This window comes from Podarcis erhardii, assembly GCF_964252035.2.
Source record: "Podarcis erhardii genome assembly, chromosome: 4".
Classification (NCBI taxonomy): domain Eukaryota; kingdom Metazoa; phylum Chordata; class Lepidosauria; order Squamata; family Lacertidae; genus Podarcis; species Podarcis erhardii.
In genome coordinates this window covers 1,068,954-1,090,593 of record NC_138508.1, presented here as the reverse complement: position 1 = coordinate 1,090,593, position 21,640 = coordinate 1,068,954, and the positions used below count along the sequence as shown (strand labels likewise).

The 21,640-nt window shown below is 55.0% G+C and overlaps 1 protein-coding gene across 1 annotated transcript in view; it reads right to left on the bottom strand.

The window, feature by feature from the left end:
* FHIP1B (FHF complex subunit HOOK interacting protein 1B) overlaps window positions 1-19,055 on the bottom strand; it is a 33,227-nt gene extending 14,172 nt beyond the window's left edge. The window contains exons 1-4 of the mRNA XM_081860166.1: window positions 18,958-19,055; window positions 18,189-18,233; window positions 2,458-2,792; window positions 1,264-1,893 (exon numbers count right to left, since the gene is read on the bottom strand). Of these exons, the coding sequence (XP_081716292.1) occupies window positions 1,264-1,893; window positions 2,458-2,601 (774 nt within the window). The 5' untranslated portion in view covers window positions 2,602-2,792; window positions 18,189-18,233; window positions 18,958-19,055. The remainder of the gene's footprint in view (window positions 1-1,263; window positions 1,894-2,457; window positions 2,793-18,188; window positions 18,234-18,957) is intronic.
* Between the last annotated feature and the right edge of the window lie 2,585 nt (window positions 19,056-21,640).

Here is a 21,640-nt window from a genome sequence, read left to right as displayed (position 1 = left end):
CGGATGATGCAGCTGAGATTCCTGCCTTGCAAGGGGCTGGACTAGATGTCCCTTGGGGGTCCCCTTCCAGCTCTACAATCCTAGGATCTTTTTAAGTGGCCTGGGGGTCGGGGACTCTGCAGATTGAGGTTGAATCGTGACAAGACAGAAGTACTGTTTTGGGGGGACAGGGGGTGGGCAGGGGTGGGGGACTCCCTGGTCCTGAATGGGGTAACTATGCCCCCCGAAGGACAGGTGTGCAGCCTGGGAGTCATTCTGGACTCACAGCTGTCCATGGAGCGTCTCCACCACCATCGTTCTGCCTGGACATTGAGGTCCAGCTCCGAGGGCCTTCTGGCGGTTCCCTCAGTGCAAGAAGCCAAGTTACAGGGAACCAGGCAGAGGCGCCCTCCCATCAGATGTCAGGGAAATAAACTGAGTTGTAGAAGACATGTGAAGGCAGCCCTGTTTAGGAAAGCTTTTACTCTTTGTTCTTTTATTGTGCTTTAATATTCTGTTGGAAGCCGCCCAGAGTGGCTGGGGAGGGCCGGCCAGATGGGCAGTGTACAGTGGTGCCCCGCAAGACGAACGCCTCGCAAGACGGAAAACCCGCTAGACGAAAGGGTTTTCCGTTTTGGAGGCGCTTCGCAAGACGAATTTCCCTATAGGCTTGCTTCGCAAGACGAAAACGTCTTGCGATTTTTTTTTCCGATTCCCCCCCCTTTGTCTTAGCCGCTAAGCCGCTAACAGCCTTTTAGCCGCTAAGCCACTAATAGCCGCTAATAGCCGTTAAGGCGCTAATAGGGTTGCTTCGCAAGACGAAAAAACCGCTAGACGAAGAGACTTGTGGAACGGATTCTTTTCGTCTTGCGAGGCACCACTGTATAAGTAATAAATTTTATTATCATCATCATCATTACTTTTACTATTATTACTTCTTCAATCTACACAGGATTGTATCTGGGGCAGGACCAAATCTGGGGAGGCTGGAACAGAAGCCTTGGCATGTAGGATTCCAATTGAAAGGTTGTACAAATCTTTTGCTGCTTGCATATTGTCGCTCCATGTGCCTAGTCCTCATGGGGGGACCCTGGAACCTCTCAGGCCGGGGCACCCGTGCTCTGCGGTGCCCAGAGCGCCCTCCGCGCTCCTGCTGCCCCAGGCACTCACAGGGGACTCCAGACGTCATCTAGTCCAACCCCCGCAACGCAGGAGCCGCAGCTGATTCGGGACAAGGCTTCTGCCCCCCGCCTCCCCCCCCCCCGCTGCTGCCCCCTTCCTTACCGGGCAGAAGAAGGAGTTGTCGGTGATGTAGCGGGCGACGGTGTGGCTCCCGGCGGAGAGGGCCATGAGGAGGAGGAGGGCGTCTCTGGCCTGCTGCCCCACCAGCCCCTCACGGTGGATGAAGGGCACCAGCAGGGAGAAGACCAGCAGGTTGGCGGGGCCCGGCTCGCCTGCCGCGGGGGGGCTGTGGAAGAAGAGCTCCAGCAGGGGGGGCTCCCGGGCGGCCGAGACGCAGAGCTGGTGCAGGAGGAGCACCAGGCTGCCCTCCAGGGCCGGAGAGGCCGGGCCGGCGCACAGGCCCAGCAGGCGCAGGAGGGGCCCCAGGACGGGCCGGTGGCGCAGGAGGGGCTGGTGCGCCTGGCCCAGGAGCACCTCGTAGAGCTTGAGCAGCTCGGCCTTGCGCTCCTCGGGGAGCTCCCCCCGCCGCAGGTGCCAGGCCAGCAGGCGGCCCAGGACGTTCTCGGCCAGCGCCAGCTCCAGGATGGGGCCCGGGGAGCCGTCCGCCCGGGGGTGCTCCTCCGCCAGCAGCGTCAGCATCTGCAGCGTGTGGTTGCGCACGGCACTCAGGTCGTCCGCCGCACCCCCCTGCGCCCCCCGCGAGGCCGGGCTCTTCTCCAGGATGCGCAGCACCTGCAGAGCGGGGGGGGGGGGGGGAGAGAGTCAGAGGGAAACCAAGGTAGACTGCCTCTGGGGCTGGAGGCTCCGCAAGAGGAGCCTCTACTCTCACAGATGCCCCCAAACTCTCCTGTAGTGTTCCCAAAGCAAGGAAGGATTGGACTCTGATTAACAGAATACACACGAAGCTTGACCAGCAAGACTCTGGGAGGAGTGCCAGAAAAAGGTGCGTCTTATGAAGCGAAAAATACAGTGATTTGTATAATTTTTGATATTATATTGAGAGAGAAAACACACACACTCACACACAAAAACATTTCTCTTCCTGTGGTTCCCAACACCCAGGATGCAGAACGTTGCTGCCCCTGTTTTGGGGGGCAGAGCAGATCCCCTGTGGCTGCTAGCCCTCGATAGCCCTCTCCTCCTCCTCCATGAATTCCTCTGATCCTCTTAAAGCGGCCATCAGTCTCCAGTGGTAGTGAGTTCCACAGCTGTCTATGCACGCCCCCCCCACCCCAAAGCCTCTCTTGGGGGGAACGTCCCCTCTCCCCCCCAACCCCCTCCCTGCCAGCCACTCACCTGGACCCAGTGATTCTTGAAGACCATGAGGCAGGTTTCGGGGTCGGCCGCCATGGGGCTCTGCAGGCTGGCGCCACGGGTTCCCCGGTGTCCCCCGGCCCCCGCCCGGGGGTTCAGCTTGCTCAGCCAGCTCATCCTCTCCATCGGGAAGGGCAGTGCTGCGGGGGGGGGTCACGGGGGGGAGAGGCTGTGGCGGGCGGTCAGGGGTCACAGGCGGCCGTGCACTGGACTGGCTCCTCCGAGGACGGCTGCTGGGCACGGGGCGGGCAAGGAGGGGGGGCGGGAGGCCCTTGTGGCCAGGGGGGGCGCCATTCTGCTTTGGAGGAAGCCCCGGCCTGCGGAAACAGAACGTGGGGAGGAAAGAGTGAGCGGGAGCCGTGACCTCAAACTGGGGTGTATTTTTTTAATAATCTTTATTAATTTTAATTACACACTTATACAAAGAATTTACAATTTCATACTACAAAAAGAAAATTAAAGAAAAAACAATTAAGAAAAAACAGAAGAAGAAACAGCAAATTTACGTACGTAAAGAAAACACTTATCCTTCCTAATTAATACTAAATTAAGCACTTAAATAAAAAAGACTTCTGACAAAACGAGACTTCCAATCATTCTCATTGTACTGCATATACTGTCGTTTCCCCCCGCACAGTTTTATATTCTTTCATATTGTTCCCGTCTACTCCACAAACGGTCTTTGTTGTGTTTACAAGTGTCACTCATGTTCTGCTAATATGGTGTGGTTGGTACAATATGATCTTATGTAATCCTTAAATATTCTCCATTCTCCAAATATTTTCTGGTTCAATACTCCTCTAACTCCTCCCATCAGTTTTTCTAGTTGTAAATATTCTAACATGAGTATCTGCCAATCTGCGATTGTCGGTACGGTTTCCTTCTTCCACTTCCTCGCCACAAGAATTCCTACTGCTGTGGTGGCATACATGGTCTTATGTCTTTTTCAATTTCGAATGGTAAAATGCCTAAAAGAAAGATCTCTGGGGTTTTTTTAAAGGTAAGTCTGAATAATTTCTTGAATTCATTATAGTTATTATCCCAGAATTCCCTAATGATTGCCTAATGGTTGGAGGATGGATGGCGGCTAACAGATTGAGGTTGAATCCTGACAAGACAGAAGTACTGTTTCTGGGGGACAGGAGGTGGGCAGGTATGGAAGACTCCCTGTCCTGAAGGGGGTAACTGTGCCCCTGAAGGACCAGGTGCGCAGCCTGGGAGTCATTTTGGACTCACAGCTGTCCCTGGAGGCACAGGTCAAATCTGTATCCAGGGCAGCTGTTTACCAGCTCCATCTGGTACGCAGGCTGAGACCCTATCTGCCTGCGGACTGTCTCGCCAGAGTGGTGCATGCTCTGGTTATCTCCCGCTTGGACTACTGCAATGCGCTCTACGTGGGGCTACCTTTGAAGGTGACTCGGAAACTACAACTAATCCAGAATGCGGCAGCTAGACTGGTGACTTGGAGCGGCCGCTGAGACCACATAACACCGGTCTTGAAAGACCTACATTGGCTCCCAGTATGTTTCCGAGCACAATTCAAAGTGTTGGTGCTGACCTTTAAAGCCCTAAACGGCCTCGGTCCAGTATACCTGAAGGAGCGTCTCCACCCCCATCGTTCTACCCGGACACTGAGGTCCAGCGCCGAGGGCCTTCTGGCGGTTCCCTCATTGCGAGAAGCAAAGCTACAGGGAACCAGGCATAGGGCCTTCTCGGTAGTGGCGCCCACCCTGTGGAACGCCCTTCCAGCAGATGTCAAAGCGATAAACAACTACCTGACATTCAGAAGACATCTTAAGGCAGCCCTGTTCAGGGAAGTTTTTAATCTGTGATATTTTACTGTATTTTTGGTTTTTATGGAAGCCGCCCAGAGTGGCTGGGGAGGCCCAGCCAGATGGGCGGGGTATAAATAATAAATTATTATTATTATTATTATTATTATTATTATTATTATTATTATTAAGTATATGACCCCACATCTATTTTACATCTCCAGCAAGTCGGTGACCCCCCCTTTATACATTTTCGCTAGTTTCAAGGGGGTACAATGCCATCTATATAACATCTTCATGATGTTCTCCCTAAGTATGCTGCAAATTTAATATCTACCTTCCACAATCTCTCCTATTGATCCGTGTGTGTGTGTGTGTGTGTGTGTGTGTTGTATTCCAAACTCTTTCAAAAGAATTGCAAAATTGTAGGGTCGGAAGGGACCCCGTAGGTCATCCAGCCGAACCCCAGCAATGCAGGAAGCCCCGCTAAGGAACCCCCAACAGACGGCCACCCAAACTCTGCTTGAAAACCTCCAAGGAATAATAGAATCATATAGCCAGAAGGCACACCAAGGGTCATCCAGTCCACCCCCTCCAATGTTGAGCAACTTTTTTTTCTTTTATTTAACATAATTATTACCAAACACAAGCAAAATACCTACAAATACATACATATATTTTTTCAGATAAGCAGATAGGAAGTGCAGTGTAAGCGATGGAAGTCAATCAATGAAGTTTTATTATTGAGATATTTGCAGAATAAATCTGGAAGAAATTCTTCCAATTTTTCTTCTTTTTTTTTCTTTTTCTTTTTTTCTTTTTTATATATGTGTGCTTATCTGAAAAGTATATGTTGAGCAACTTTTCAAACAAAAGAAACAGCATTCCCCCCCCCGCCGCCACCCCCCCCCGACATGATGGGCAAGGGCCACCTCCAGCTAGTTCTGAAACACTCCATAATCCAGCCTTTGCCACTGGTAGACTGCGCCTGAGAAGGAAGCTCTGCTTGGGGCAGAAAGTCAGGCAGATACTGCCGCTGTTTCAAGCCAGCTGAGTTGTAAGGCTGCCTGCCTGGGATTCTTCTGCTGTGATTCCTACAATTCCCTGACCTCCTGCTCAGCCCAGCGAGGGCTCCCTCCTTGCCCTGAAAGGCTCTGCAGAAGCAAAATAAAGGCAAAGAGCAACCGGCTCTTTGGAGGAGTGTTAAGCCAAGATACGACCCGCTACGAAAACCTCACTCCTTCCTTCTCTCCCCACCAACAGAGGTCTGAGGCGCCCGCCCCAGAGATGCCCCACAGATATGTCACCATCTCTCCCCCCCACTCATCCGGGGATCATTTTCAGAAGCCGTTTCTCAGACGTCCAGGACAAATCCCTCCTGGCAGCCAGCATTCAGAGATCCTAAACGCCAGGTATCTTAAATGAGACTGTGTGGCACAGTGGTTAGAGAGGCAGACTAGGGACCTGCGAGAGACCAGGGTTAAAATCCCCACTCGGCACCCATGAGATTCCTTTGGGGGACCTGGGCGGCCTCTCAGGAACTTGGCCCACTTCGCAGGGTCCAGAATGCTAATCCAAAATGCGGCAGCCGAATATCCAAAGACCGAATATCAGATCTAACAACATTAGAAACGTGTTACAGATCATCAATGATAAAAACATAAAACAAAGCATACCGACAGGCAGCCTAATAGTAAAATGATCGTCGTAAAAAAGTCCTCTCTGCCTCACTTTCACAGGCCATCGATTATTTAATGGCCAAAGGGCCATGTTTCTTCCTGGCGCCCAAAGGCATTCCAGGATGGCACCAGGCGAGCCTCTCCAGGGAGAGTGCCCCACAACCGGGGAGCCACCACAGAAAAGGCCTCTTCTCCGGACCTCTCTGGGAGGGGGGCACCCAGAGAAGGGCCTCGGGGAGAAGCGGAATGTCTGGGTCGGTGGGTCCTGAAGGTCTGGAGGCCCTGAGCCATGTAGGAGCCACAAATCTCCAGAAATGGATTTATCTCATCCTCTCTCTCAAGGCCATTTGAGTTCTTGGCCATCCCCGCCGCCTGCAGCAGGGAGTCCCCCAGTTTAACCCTGCGCTACATGTAAAAGGACTTTCTTTTATTCCCTCTGAATCCTCCAACATTTGGCTTCCCAGGAGTTCTCGTGTCGGGCCTCTTTTCCCGCTGGTCCTCTTGGGAACAGGGTGGGGGCCAAGCTGCAGATGAATGCTGAATTTTGCTAGCTCTGCTCTGAAGGCCCCTCGGCCAACGGCCATTGCGAAACATTGATGTCTTCCAGGGAAACGGCTGCATTATGCAAAGCCCTGCAAGAGCCACTTACTCTCATGTAGACCTGCCAGGGCTTTGGCAACAAGCAAGTGCAGGGGATCCAGCTCCTGAGCCCAAGGGGGAAGGGTCTTTTGGGGGGGCAGCCCTCCCCTTGGCCTTCTCTCTGAGCCCCTCTGACCTAGAGATCAAGGATTTATTGCAGGAGACACTTAATTCCCCCCACTTCTGAACACAGCCCCTCTGCCTGGCATCTCCTTCCCCCGCCAAGGGGAGGCTGAGCTGGGGGGGGGGGTGTGAGGCAGAATGCCAGGCGACCCACGGCTGCAGAGCCAACTTCTCACCTTACAAACAAGCAGGAGGAACGCAGTGCCAAGGAGGAGCCTGGGTCGTGCCCCCCCGGGGGGGTTCCTCTTGGCAACGGAGAAGCAGCCGCAGCAGCTGCCGCCCTTGGCAGCAGCAGCAGGATCAGGGCCTGCCCTCACCCACAAGCCCTCCCTCCCTCCCTCCCGCTGCTGGCAAGGGTGGGGCTCTTTGGCGCAAGTTAGAGGCCTGGGAAAGGCGTTTCCACGTATCCCAAACACGTCCTTCCTGGCCAGATGAAATAAACCGGGGGAAATTCCTTCCGCCTCAAGGCCAGGGAAAGTCTAAAGTCCGCCCAAGAGAAGCTGCCGCCTTCCGTGCTAGCAAGAGAGGGAGAGGTGGAGGTCTCTGGGTTGCAACAGGCTGGGCTCAGATCCTGGCTGCCACGAGGGCTCCTGCCTGGCGGGTCCGGCATAGGTAGCAGAGTCTCAGAAGAGCCGGCTGGATCAGGCCAGGGGGGGGGGCCCCCAAGCCCACCACCCTGTTCTCACAGGGGCCAGCCAATGTGCCCGTGGGGTGCCCCTAAAAGGACATGGGCAAAGCAACAGCCCCCTCCTGCCCACCCCAGCAACTGGGGGATTGCAGGTGCCCATTGCGGAGGCAGAGAAGAGCTGGGGGGAAGATCTCGTTTCCAATACAGTGGTACCTCTGGTTGCGAACGGGATCCGTTCTGGAGGCCCGTTCACAACATCAAAAGAGTGCAACCCGCAGCAGCGCGTCTGTGCATGCGCGGGTTGCAATTCGCTGCTTCTGCACATGCATGTGACGTTATTTTGCACTTCTGCGCATGGGCGAGTGGTGAAACCCGGAAGGAAGGAAGTCCTTTTTGGGACTTCCGGTTCGCTGCGGGACGTAACCTGAAAGGACGTAACATGAAGCAGATGTAACATGAGGTATGACTGTATTGTGATTGATCACCAGCTAAACATCGCGATATACCGGTATCTCATCACGATGTCTGAAATAAGGATGGAGCTACGAAGAGGCACCGGCTGGTTTCCCAGCTTCCCCTGCACGGTGATTTTTGCATAGCACACAAGCTTACACCATGATTCGTGATATATTGCCAGGTCCAAAATTATGAAATCGTTATCACAATATGGATCTCAAACCAGATTTGGACGATACATCAATGGATGGCCCAGCCCTGTTATTTGCCATGGATGGCCCTTTCCTCCTCCATGAACTGGCCTGCTCCTCCTTTAAAGCCCTCCAAGTGGGTGGCCCTCATGGCCTCCTGTGGCAGGGAGTTCCACAGTTCAACTCTGCATGAAGAAGGGTCTTCTTTTCTCTGCCCCGAATCTCCCAACTTCTGGCTTCACTGGATGCCCAGAAGTCTCAGCGTTGGAAGGAAAGGGGGGAATTTTCCCCCTCTAGCCCCTTTCTCCAGCCCAGGCATCATTTTATAAGCTTCTAGCTTGCCCCATTTCCCCCGGCCTTCCGCTGAGCTATAAGCCCTTGGGCAATCACTGCAACCCCTGATCAATTGGGGGGGGGCTCTTTTCTGAACCTTTTCCAATCCTACAACATCCTTCTTGAGGTGAGGCAACCAGAACTGAGCAGAGGATTTTAGGTTACCAGACGTCCCCATTTCCCGGGGACAGTCCCCAGATTTACAAATCTGTCCCCGGACAAAATCCGTCCCCGGATTTCATTTGAAGTCCCCGGATTTATATTTTAAGTGTTGTAGATTTATTAGTAGGGAATGAATGCTGCATGTTTGGTTCAACGGCACAAGACACATCGTATGGGGACTTAGAGTGAGGCAATGTGGCGGGCGCCACGGCAGCAAGCAGCTCCTGAAGCTACCAGGCTGGCTCTGGGCTGATGAGACTGCCGCTGTCGCTGCCACTACTGAAGGGGAACCAGGGACACCTGGTGCATCAACTGGGGGAGCCACTGACACTGACACACACACACACACACACACACCCCATGACCCAAATCGAGCTGGGAGCAAGAGCGCCCAGCCACCTGCCCAGCGGCGCTCCGGGGCCAGGAAAACCCCGGAACCAATGCAAAAGGAAAGGGGAGAGGAGAAGAACGAGGAGAAAGAAAGAAGGAGAAAAAAGAAAGAAGTTTCGATCTTTCTGTGCCGCCGCGGAGGAGAGGTAGGAGAGCACCGGGAGGGCAAGGACACACGGCCGGGGCCCAGAAGAAGGCCGTGCGACAGAGGAGACCACAGAAGAGAAGATTTTACTACTTCTTCTTTTTTTAATAACTTCTCTCTCTCTCTCTTTAAAGTGTCCCCAGGTTCATTGAAAAAAATCTGGTAACCTTAGAGTATTCCAAATGCGGTCGCAACATAGATTTGTACAACAGCACCACAAAGTTAGGAGCTTTATGTTGGGTTCCTTTCTGAATGATCCCTACATGGAATCTGGTCAAACGGAACGGCCTTTGCCATTTGGAGAGAGGTCCTTCTGGAACGCCTTGCAATCTCTTTTGGCCCTGGACAATTTGGTGCCCTTGACAAATGTGCCCCCCCCCAGGGTCATGTAGTCTACCCCCTGCAAAGCAGGAATCTCAACGAAAGCATTCATATAGTTCTTGACACTCTCAAAGAACTCCCAAAAGTTTTAGTTTCAGGTAGGTAGCCGTGTTGGTCTGCCGTAGTCGAAACAAAATAATAATAAAAATTCCTTCCAGTAGCACCTTAGAGACCAGCTGAATTTGTTCTTGGTATGAGCTTTCGTGTGCACGCACACTTCTTCAGATACCAGCTCCTACCAACAACAAACATAGTTGGTCTCTAAGGTGCTACTGGAAGGAATTATTTTATAATCTTTTATAAAAACTGGTGTTACGTGGGCTACTCTCCAGTCCTCAGGTATGGAGTCTGATCCGAGGGACAAGTTATTAATTTTTGTTTGACCAGCAATTTCCCGTTTCTTTGAGAACTTGCAGGAATGCCATCCGGACAATTTCTAGTCTTTCTCTACCAGCCAAGAATTCCTCCCTCCTCCCCACTGTCTGCCTCGGTTTCTCAGACAGATGCACAGAATTGCTTTGGCTTCTCTGCAATTTCCTTCTCCTCCTTTAGCCCTCCTTGGTCTCCCCGTCACCCAAGGGTCCAAGAGTCTCCCTGGACAGCCCCTGGCTTTCAGAAGGCCTTGTGAGCAAGTTACTCCAAGGCCCTTAAGATCAGCCTCTGAGCCCCTCCACACATCCCTCAAAGGGCAGCCCCATTAAACTGGCGGGGGCCAGAGGCAGGACCTTTTGGGGGGCAGCCCCACATCCTTGCCCCCTCTCTCTCCAGGCATGCCTTCCCACATGGGCTCCGGGGGCCAATCAGCTGTTCCTTAATACTTTGGCTGCTTTCGGGGTAAACTTCTGTTTAAAACTCAGTTTCTGCTCATCGCTTGTATTTTACAGCTGCTATTTTCAGAAGCATTGGTGTTTTCTAGAGTATGGTTTGCAATTCCACGCAAAACAGATTTTGCATTTCTAACTATGCCGCCTCGGGTGGGTCAGTCCCCAAAAAGGTGACCGGTAGCATCAACACGGATCAAATCCCAACACTTCCGGCGAGGAGGTGAGCCTTAATCTCAGAGTCCCAACCCAACTGCAGCTACCGGCCAGGGCTGGAGACGGGCCAAAATCCACAACCAGAACAGAGATTGGACCAGAGGAGCCGGGGTGGGGCGGGGTCCCTTCCCACCCCACAGCTTTGCAATTCCATGAACAGCCCCGGCTGCTGCTGCTGCTGCACTGCTTCACTGGGGGCCCCCAAAGTCGTGCTCTCTGGGTCAAGGGCAGACTTCCTGCCCCCTCCATCTTAACCAGGCCAAAGCTGGATCCTGCCGTGGGGGCAGGCGTGCCCCCTTTAAGGCCCAAGGTGAAGGGGAACCGGGCAGAGCAGCTACCTGTCCGCCCCGTCCTCCATCTCCTGGCTGGCTGAATTCCCAGGTAGGTCACAATCCCCGCTCAGCAGGTGAACCTCCGCCCTCCGTGCCGTCCGCCCAAAGCTCAGAGCCCCACGGCACACACCTGCCCCCCACCCCACCTGACACACAGAGAAGGAGCCCCAGCCCCAGTGTGGAGGAGCACCGCAGAGCTGCCCCTTCCCCAGAGACGCTACTCACCGGTAGCCCAAAGAGAGAGAGGGAGGGAGCAAAGGTGGAAGAGAAGCTCAGCCGCTGCCCCACACCCCGGCGTGGACTCTGCCCCTTATTAGGGCAGGGCAGGGCAAAGCCAGAAGGAGGCAGCCTCGTCCGGATGCCCCACAGCCGCGGGGACAGCCCAGGATCTATGGGGCGACTGCACTGGGTGGGAGCCCTGCGTTGGACAACTCAATGCAAAAAGGAGATTGCAGAGCAGAAGAAGTTCAGAAAATAGCAATCAAGATGATCGAAGCGACTCCTGCGAGGAAAGTGTGGGGCGTTTGGGAGTCCTTAGCTTGGAGAAAGGGAGAGCCAACGGGACAGACACTTGTCGCATTTGATTGACGTTGGAGTGAGACTGAGTTGAGAAATAAGACTAGGAGCACAGATTGATATGGGAATGTATTAGATAAAATATGCAATAATAAGAGTACATTCACTTGTAAAAGAGGAATATACAACGGGATAGACAGGAGGTTTAGTGTGTTGGTATGTGTATGATTTTTTTGGGGGGGTGGGAGAATTGTTTTTTTTCTTCTCTTTTTTTTGTTTATTTCATTTTCTTTCTAGGTATATAAAATTTGCATATAAGTTTTGTATACATGTTGTACATGTTATAGTAAGTCCTGTAACGTAATATGACAACATTTACTGATGTAATATGAGAATGCTAGCAAACAAATAAATAAAATGAAGGGGGGTAAAGGTTAGATACTTGTCAACTTAGGTACTTGTTGTACTTATTCACGGCAAGGAGAACTCGCAGACCTCCAGCTGAACGTGGGGAGGCTCAGGACAGACCAGAGGAAGTGGGACTGTGGAACTCCCTCCCACAGGAAGCCCCCAGCCCAGATGGCTTTAAAAGAGCTTCCAACCCACTGAGGGAGGAGGAGAGGACCATCGAGGGCGAGTAGCCAGGCTGGCTCTGTTTTTCTCCCTCTCTCCTAATTCCAGAAGTTGTGGAGATCCAAGAAAGCTGAAGGTTGGAGGGTGTGGGGCAGATGGAAGGAAGGCCTTCCTCCCGCCCCGTCCGCCAGCCGGGAGCCAGACCCAAGAGGATCGTGTTCCTGCCTTTCCTCCAGGAATAGAAGGAGCCCAGACGGCAGCGAAATCCCAGGCAGGCTGCCCAGGAGCAGAGGCAGCAGGTGGGGGGAGAAGGTGGCCCAGATTCACCTGTCTGCCGAGGATGGGAGTCCTTCCTTTTACCTGCCCCCAATCTCCCAGAAATCACCTTATTCATTTCCACCGTGTCGCCCCTTCCTGGCCTTTTCTCCAAACTAAAAAGCCCCCAGCGCTTCAGCCTCCCTTCTCAGTCGCTCCATCTCTGGCTCAGTTTCCGAACATTTTCAAACTCTGCCATCTCCTCTTTGGGGATTATTTATTAGGAGCAAGTCGGGTTTTAAGAGGCGCAAAGGGAGGCCTTGGGAGATCCGAATCTCTCCCCCCCCCCAACTCTGCCAGAAGCCAAGTGTGTTTTGCAAGGGGGGAGGGAATGACGGAAAGAGGTTGCTAAGATCCACTCCAGGCACCAGATCCCTCAGGATCAGCAGTCCCACAGGCTTTGCAGGTTGCTTTCTCTTTTGCAACAGCAGCAAGAGCTCTGGGGCTGGGAGGGTCCAGATCAGGAAGGGGAGGGGGAGGGGGAGACACCCACCCCATAGCGCTGCTCCTCGGGGTTCCGTTCCCCCATCCCCCCTCCTCCATAGGCCCCCCAGCTGCTCTGAACTCCAAAACCTCCTACAGATGATCCGGTGGCTTCTCCTCATTCAGGACCTGGTTCTAAAACCGGGCAGGGAGCCCACGGCCGCTGGCTCCCAGGGGGCAGCAGAAGGCCCCCCACGGGCAGGGCCAGGAGAGAGGGAAGGGACCCCCAGGGTCATCTCAGCCACCCCCCAGGCAGGTGGCCACCCCACCTCTGCTGAAACATCTCCCAGGAAGGAGTATTGGACATTGTGGGGCAGGAGCTGTGGCTGCCGAAGGGAGGAAGGAGGGAAGGAAGGAAGGAGGGAAGGAAGGAAGGAAGGAAGGAAGGGGAGGGAGGGAGGGAGGGAGGGAGGGAAGAAGGAAGGAAGGAAGGAAGGAAGGGAGGAAGGAAGGAAGGTGGCCTCCTGGTCCGAATGTCAGACAAGAAGACTCCCTTCAGGCACAGAAGCAGGGGGCTGGGGAGGACCCAACAGTGACCTTCTCCAAGCCACACAAACCCCCGGCCTCCACCAGACTCACGAGGACGTCAGAAGGGCCTGAGCCGCCTGTTCTCACAGCAGCCGAATGCCCCTATCAAGCCAGGAATCCAGAGAGACTGTCCCTGGGCCAGGAGGCTCCATAGAAGAGCCCGCTGGATCAGGCCAGGGGCCCACCTGGTCCAGTCTCCCGGGCATGTGCCCGAAGGGAACCTGCAAGCAGCATTTAAGCACAAGGGCAACACTATCCCCTCCTGGGGCTTCTGGCAGTGAAGTCAGAGCCCAGCTAGCCTGGCTAGGAGCCACGGAGAGCCCCCCCCCCGTGTGGTGTAGAGGTTCAGAGCAGTAGATTTGTAATCTGGGGAACCGGGTTCGCGTCTCCGCTCCTCCACCTGCAGCTGCTGGGTGACCTTGGGCCAGTCACACTTCTCTGAAGTCTCTCAGCCCCACTCACCTCGCAGAGTGTTTGTTGTGGGGGAGGAAGGGAAAGGAGATTGTTAGCCGCTTTGAGACTCCTTAGGGTAGCAAGAAATAATAATAATTTAAATATTAATATTAATAATAATAATAATAATAATAATAATAATAATAATAATAATAATAATTTATTTATACCCTGCCCTTCCCGGGCTCAGGGCGGCTAACAATAAATTTAAAACAATTGATGCAACAAAAAAAGAGCATAAAATACAGTATAAACATGAATTTTCAATAAATTCAGAATTCAAAAATCAATTTAGGGGGGAAATCCATCCAATAAACATTAGATGATCACCAGGGCTAGCTGGCTTAATTAGTCCTATTTGGGCCAGGGAGGAGACCAGGGGAGAATTTGCTGTGGGATCCCAGAGCGGGGAATCTTCATAAAGGGGGAAGGGGAATAAAAGATCAGGCTGAATTCAGATTGAAAGCCAGGCGGAATAGCTCTGTCTTACAGGCCTGACGGAAGGAGGTTAAATCCTGCAGGGCCCTGGTCTCCTGGGGCAGAGCATTCCACCACGTTGGAGCCAGCACTGAGAAGGCCCTGTCCCTGGGGGAGGATTGTCTGACTTCCTTAGGCCCCGGGACCTCTAAACTATGGCTATTCATGGACCTTAAGGTCCTCTGCGGGGCAGACCAGGAGAGGCAGACCCTTAAAGCGGGATATCAAACCCAATCTCTTCCCCTCCTCCTCCTCTGCGAATTGGTGTGGTCCTCTTTCGAAGCCCCCCAAGCCAAGCCAGGAGGCCAAGCAGGACCACCAGCCCCCTTGCATTGCAGCGGGTTGGGCTGGATGACCTTCAGGGGACCCTTCCCCCTCTGCACTGCTATGAAGGACTCCAGGCAGGGGCGCCTTAATCCTCATTTCACTTGGGAGAGCCGCACGTGTGACTTCAAGATGAAGGGGGGTGATGGAAACATGAGCATTGCAAGCCAGGACTCCTGGGTCCCAGCGGAGCAGCCCTCCCCCACCTCCTCCAAAGACACCCACACCCACACACACCCACACACACCCACCCCCTCGGAAGAAGAGGCGAGGGCGAACTCTGACACAGGATGAGCCTGCCCAGCCCACAGGAATTGCAGCACATTCCACAGGGCGCTGGCCTGGGCTGGGGGCCAAGGAGGCTGGGGGGGGGGAGGCTGGAGTCTTGAGAAGAGAGAGAGGGAGAGAGCCATGCCCTCTGGCCCAGACAGGCCGGGAGTGGCTCAGGGGAGAGCAGAGGGCACTCTGCGCGCGTGCAGAGGCACTCCCTCCTTGTGGGCATTCATGCCCGCTCTGGCCCGGCCCCCCTGCAGAATGAGGCCCCAGGAGTCTGGCTAAGGAAACTGGGAGGCGCCCCAGAACTAATAATAACTAATAATAATAAATTTTATTTATACCCCGCCCTCCCCAGGCTCAGGGTGGCTAACAGCAACAACACTTCCTCCCCTGCCCTCTGGCCCAGCAGGTGAGCTAAAGGCTGCCACCCACTGCTGGGGGGGGCACACACTAAATCTAGCCCACACTGGACCCTTCCTTGGGGTCAGAGGGGGGGGCGAAGGTGGCATTCTGAGAGCCCCACCCAACCCACATAACCTTCTGCCACAGAGGCAGAGCTAAGCAGAGGGCGGTGAGAAACAGCAGGAATCTTCCCCCCCCCCAAAAAGGGCATGCTGTATTTGGATCTCAGAGGCGCCAACCGACTCCCCCTGCCCCCCCCCCGCCCCGGAGCTGTGAGTCAGGCCAGCCAGAAATAACCCTTTGCAGCAGGAGGAGCATGCTGGGAAGGGAAGAGGGAGGGGGCTCAGCCTAGCCCAGGACCCCCTTTTTTTGCAATATTGACTTGCCAAATGGTGGGGTTTTGCCCGTTTTGAATTTCTGAGTGTGATCAATCAATCAATCCCACTCCCTCCCCAAAGGCATGGGGGGCAGCTGGCCCAGGAGGCAAGGAATTTGGGGGTCGCCTGCCCCCCGCGTTTGCCAGCCTGGTGTGGGCACAGCGCTTTGGGGGAGAGCCCAGTCCCAACCGGGGCCCAGAGGGGAGCAGGGCCAGGGGGTCTCTGCAAGGAGCTCCCCCCCCCACACCCCTCCCTGCCCCACATATTAACCCCCCTGCTGAAGACCCATTGGTGACCCTCTCCCTCTCTCCTGGCGCTCCTATGAAACTGCACCAGTTGCCTCCTGAAAACATCCCTGTTTACACAACCCAGTATAGATGCTTAGGAAGCGGAAGGAATTCTAATCCGTTTTGGTAGTTTTCTCTGCTCTGAAGCCCGGTCACAATTATTCCTGGGTTGTCTTATCTTTTTGTAAACCGCTCAATCCTAATCGATACTGTTTTTATACCCTGCCCATCCGGCCGGAGGGCCTTGAGGTTTGGTTTTGTTTATCAATCAAGCAGTGTATAAACCTCACGAAATAAACAAATGAACCTCAGGGCTGGAAGGATTCAGAGAAAAGACAGCGCAGAGTTGGGCTGGGGAACTCCCCGCCACAGGAGTCAGCGAGAGCCACACAATCCAGGCAGCCCTTTCAGAGAAGGCTGGGCAAATTCCCGGGGGAGAACAAGGCTCCTGAGTGCCAGCAGGACAAGTGGGGAAGGGGCCCTGGTGCCCAGCAGGAAGGAGCCCATGCCAGGCGGGCAAGGCGGTGGGTGGCTGGCAGGGCAAAGCGGGCCTCCCACGTGGGGTGACTTGGAGGGGCAGCCAAGAGGCCTCGGGATCAAAGCCCTGCTTAAACCTGCCCAGCGGGCGGCTGCCCCGGTGCCGGGCCCCATGCCCAGGGAGGGAGCTGCCAACGGGCGGTGCCAGGCCAGGACGCCTTCCAAGAGGCTGCCTCTCCTCCTCCCTGCCAGGCCAGGGTGACGAGGGCCGGCTCGCCACACCCTCGCGGCTAAATTTAGCCTGGAAGAGGCTCTTCAGGGGCCGGGATGTCCTTGAGAACAGCTCTGGAATCAGAGGGCTGGAGCGATGGAAGGGACCCCAAGGGTCATCCAGACCAACCCCCACAAGGCAGGAATCTCTCACAGTTGGCAGGGCTGCTGGAGTCCGAGGGGGTGACAGGGAGGGGGGCACAACAGCCTGGCAGGGCGGGCCAGGGCAGGAAAACGCTTTCAGCTGAGCCAGACCATTGGCTCCATCTAGCTCCATACTGCCCACACGGACTGGCAGCGGCCATCCAGGGTTTCAGGCAGGTGTGTCTCTCCCAACCTGGGGATTGAATCTTCTACATTCCAAGCACCTGCTCTGTCCCTGAGACTGAGGAAGGCAGAAAGCTGCCATGCCGGGGGAAGAAATGCACTCTGCACGTGGCCAGGTGCCCTTTCCACCCACGGATAAGGTGGCAGCTGGGAATGCAGAGGGCAGGGCTGGCACAGGTGTGCGTAAACACCCATTCAGGCAGGTGCCCCCTCCGAGGGCGGACCCCCCTCCCCAAGAACCCCCCTCTGTCTGGGCACGTTGTGCAGGCGGCTGTGTCCCAAGGTGACCCCGGCAGCTCGGCTCACTCGCCAGGGAACATCTGGAAAAATGACGGAGGAGGAGGAGGAGGAGGAGGAGAGGCAGAGCAGAATTGGCCCCTTCCACTGCCCACAACGCAGCTGGCAGGAGGCAGGGAAAAGGCAGGGACTCCCCCTTCCAGCACCCCAAAACCAAGGCGCAGGATCTGAGCCCCAGAGCCCCTCCCAGAATGCAACTGGTCTTTGTCTCCACCTAGGAGCCCCGTCCAGCCCTCTCCTCCTCCTCCACGAACCCGCCCAATCCTCTTTCAAGTCCACCTCTGCCTCCTGTGGCAGGGAGTTCCACAGATTAATCTTTTTAAAAAACTTTTTTTGAGAAAGATCGGCTGATCAGCTACTGATTGACTTCTTAGGGCAACCCAGAGCAGCCAGCCTCCCCCACCCCACGGGGCACCCACAAGAAAACGGGGCCCCCTCACCACACACACAACAGAAAAGAGGTTCCGTGGACCCTTTGATGCGCCTGGTGTCAGGCCCACAAGGATTATATCGCAGCCCCACACTTAGGGGCTCCATCAAGGGCTGCCCACCCCACACAAAAGAGGGAGAATGCAGGGGGTCTGCAGCCCCCCACCCACCAAGAAACGCCACAAGTCCTTTGCCAGGAAAAGCCTCTTTTTCAGGCGACAGCACCCCCCAAGTCACCAAGTGGGGATTTGAACCTTGCTCAACAAGAGGCTAGTCCTCATTTTATCGCCGCAACAACCACCACCAGTGCCTGGCTCCCAAGGTCACATCCAATGAGCTTGGAAGTGGGGGGGGGGTGGAGCCCTGGTCCCCCCCCCAGATCGTAGTCACGTGACACTCTAACCACTTTGCCACGCTGCCATGAGCTGCCCTCAATCCAGTTGGCACCACCCCACTCCGCACAAAACTCACCTTAGCTGGCTTCTGGGGGGTGGCCTCCTGGTCCTAACCCCCTTCTTTCTTTTCAGGGGGGCCGCCAAGCAGGGCCGCTCCCCCCCACAATCCAAGAGGCCTCGGCGCCGACCCCCCCCACCCACAAACACCCCCCCCCACCGGGAAGCCCTCTGACGCTCACCTTGCAGTGTAGGCTCCTAGGGTTCGGGTCCCATCCACACAGCAGCTATGGGGGGAAGCAGGTGGGGGGTCAGGGTGGAATCCCCTTTACTGGCGCCCCCCCCAGTCCTCTTCCAGGGATGCACCCAAAGCCCCCCCTTCCGCCCTAGAGGGGTCCCACGAAGCACCCCCCCACCAGGTAAGCCAGCACGGAGATGCCCCCCTATTGCAGGAGGGGGAGGCCCACGGGGGGGGGCAGCCAGGCCAGCCTGCTCTTTCCTTCCAGGGAGGCGGGGGGGAGGGCGACCCTTGGCCCTAAGGACCCCCCCCCACCGGGTGTCCGCCTGCAGGCCAGGGATGCCCCCCCCACCTGAGGGACGGAGCAGCCCCCCCCCCAGAAGCTTTGCCCCAGGACCCTCCTCGGGGGGGGGGGAAGGGAAGGCATCCCTCTCCCTCCGCTTACGCATCTGGGGGGGAGGGAGGGAGGGAGGGGGCTCCGCTCCACAAATAGACAGACCCCCCCCAGGACACGCGGGGGAGGGGAGGGGACTCTGCCCCCCAGGGTGGGGCCTCGTGGCAGGAGGGGGGGAGATGGGGAGGGGGCTCCGAGGCCCAGCAGCAGCCCCCCCCCACCCCACGGAGAGAGACTCTGCCCCCCTTGGAAGGAGGGGCTGGAGGGGGGGCGCGAGAGGGAGCCCCCCTCCCCTCCCCTCCCCTCCCCCCGGGGGCCCCGATCCTGCCCGCAGTGGGGCCCCCCTCCCCCCGGGTGATGCCCCCCCCCCGCCGGGCACCTGAGTGTCGCCGCCTCCGCTGCCGCCGCCGAGCCGCCATTTTCCTTCCTCCGCCGCCGCCGCCGCCCGGCCAGGCCACGCCCAGGGGGCGGGCCCCCTGGCGCCGCAGTCTCCGCCCCCACCTGCCAGCCCCGCCCCCGGCGCCTCCCAGGTGCGGCCAGGGGCCTCTCGGCGCATGCGCGGGGAGCAGGGCGCCTCTGGGCATGGGCAGAGGGCGCCGGGGAGCAGCTGGCGGGCCAGGACCCCCCCCCCAAAGGAGGAGCGCCTCCTGGGGGTCTCGGGGGCAGGACAGCTGCGCAGGAGTCCAGATCCGCTCCTTTCCCCAGGGACTTGGGGGGCTGCGAGGCTTTTCAGGCTCTCGGTTCTTAGCCTTCCTTACTGGGATGCTGTGAACCTTATGCAAATTTAATTAATAATAACAACAATTAATAATCATCACATCACATCGCCTTGCCAACAAAGGTCCGTCTAGTTCAAGCTATGGTTTTCCCAGTAGTGATGGATGGAAGTGAGAGCTGGACCATAAAGAAGGCTGATCGCCAAAGAATTGATGCTTTTGAATTCTGGTGCTGGAGGAGACTCTTGAGAGTCCCATGGACTGCAAGAAGATCAAACCTCTCCATACTGAAGGAAATCAGCCCTGAGTGCTCACTGGAAGGACAGATCCTGAAGCTGAGGCTCCAAGACTTTGGCCACCTCATGAGAAGAGAAGACTCCCTGGAAAAGACCCTGATGTTGGGAAAGATGGAGGGCACAAGGAGAAGGGGATGACAGAGGACGAGATGGTGGGACAGTGTTCTCGAAGCTACCAGCATGAGGGAGGCAGTGGAAGACAGGAGGGCCTGGCGTGCTCTGGTCCAGGGGGTCACGAAGAGTCGGACACGACTAAACGACGACGACAACAACAATAATCAGTGCTTTTTTTCTATATAAGAAAAGTATAGGGGCACTCTCATTTTGACTCAAGAAAATCACAATTTTGTAGTTCGAATCAGGGTAAAATAAATACAGTCATACCTCATGTTACGTTTGCTTCAGGTTACGTCCCGCGGTGACCCGGAAGTACCAGAAAGGGTTACTTCCAGGTTTCTCTGCTCGCGCATGCGCAGGCACACCAAATGACATCATGCGCATACACAGAAGCAGTGAATCGCAACTCATGCATGCACAGACGCAGGTTTCATTCTGCTCATGTTGCGAATGGGCTTCCAGAACGGATCCTGTTTGCAACCAGAGGTACCACTGTACAATAAATGGACAAAAGTGCAAAGATGCACAAAATGTTTGGGGGTATGCATACAATAATAACAAATTATTGGGGGGGGGGGGTGCGAGTTTGGCCCGGGTTCTCAAGCATTTTCCAGCACAGCATCTTGAGTCAAACTACATTCGGTTCCAAAGGTTTGCTTCACCTTGACATACCTGAGATGATAGTCTCTGCAGATTTCCAAAATATTTGAGCTTGGGGGCAATTCCAGAGAAACGCAGCCTGCTTCAAGGGAGCCGCCTGTCCACCTTGGTCAGATCCAGGGCCGGATTTCGGTTTGATGTGGCCCTTGGCTCCTGAAGGGAACGGCGCCCTTTCCGTGTCCAGCTGTCCTTTGTCAACAACAAATTGTTGCTGCTTTTTGTGTTGAATATATGCTATGTGGGAATTTATGGACCTAATGGGTATATAAAGCCATTTGCACATCACAAAATATGTATTTTATCAAATTAACTGATGAACTGAAATACAATTAAGAAGTATATTAATAGGGAAATACAATTAAGAAGTATATTAATAGTGAAATAATTATTAAGCTCTAACTTAAAATGATTGGGGGCCTATTCCTTACATCACAGGAGCCTACACAACACAAAACACTGTTGCTGTATGTAGCTTTTATTTTATTTGTTTTTTATCTTATATTCTGGGAATGTACATCCAGGTTTCTTCCCTTTATTTTCTGGGGGGGGGCCCAAGAGAGTGGGGCCCTAAGCTATAACTTGTTTAGCTTATACGTAAATCTGGCGCTGGTCAGATCCAAGACTATATATTCAGGTTAGTCTACAGAGTGATAAAGGCCAGTGACAGAGAGTCTGAAAAGAATTTCCTCTTGCGCTCGGGTCTCTCTTGCTGGTTCCGTTTGGGGGAGCAGGCTGACCCCGGGGGAAAGAGGGTGCTGGCCCGGGGGGGCCTCTTGGGGCCCCTGACTCTGCCTGTGATGCCTGTATGTTCCTGATGTGGAGGAGAATGTCCCTATTTTCACTGGAGAAATGTGGGAGGGGATGGGTCTGTGGGACCCCCCTGGGCTGCCCTATAATAATAATACAATAATTTATTATTTATACCCGCCCATCTGGCTGAGTTTCCCCAGCCACTCTGGACAGCTCCCAATTGAATGTTAAAAACAATCCAGCATTAACTATTAAAAACTTCCCTAAACAGGGCTGCCTTCAGGTGTCTTCTAAATGTCAGATAGTTTTTTATTTCCTTGACATCTGGTGGGATGTCACAGGGTGGGCACCACCTCCGAGAAGACCCTCTGCCTGGTTCCCTGTAACCTCACTTCTCGCAGGGAGGGAACCCCCAGAAGGCCCTCGGATCTGGACCCTGGTGTCCAGGCTGAACTATGGGGTGGAGACGCTCCTTCAGGTCTACTGGACCAAGGCCATTTAGGGCTTTCAAGGTCAGCACCAA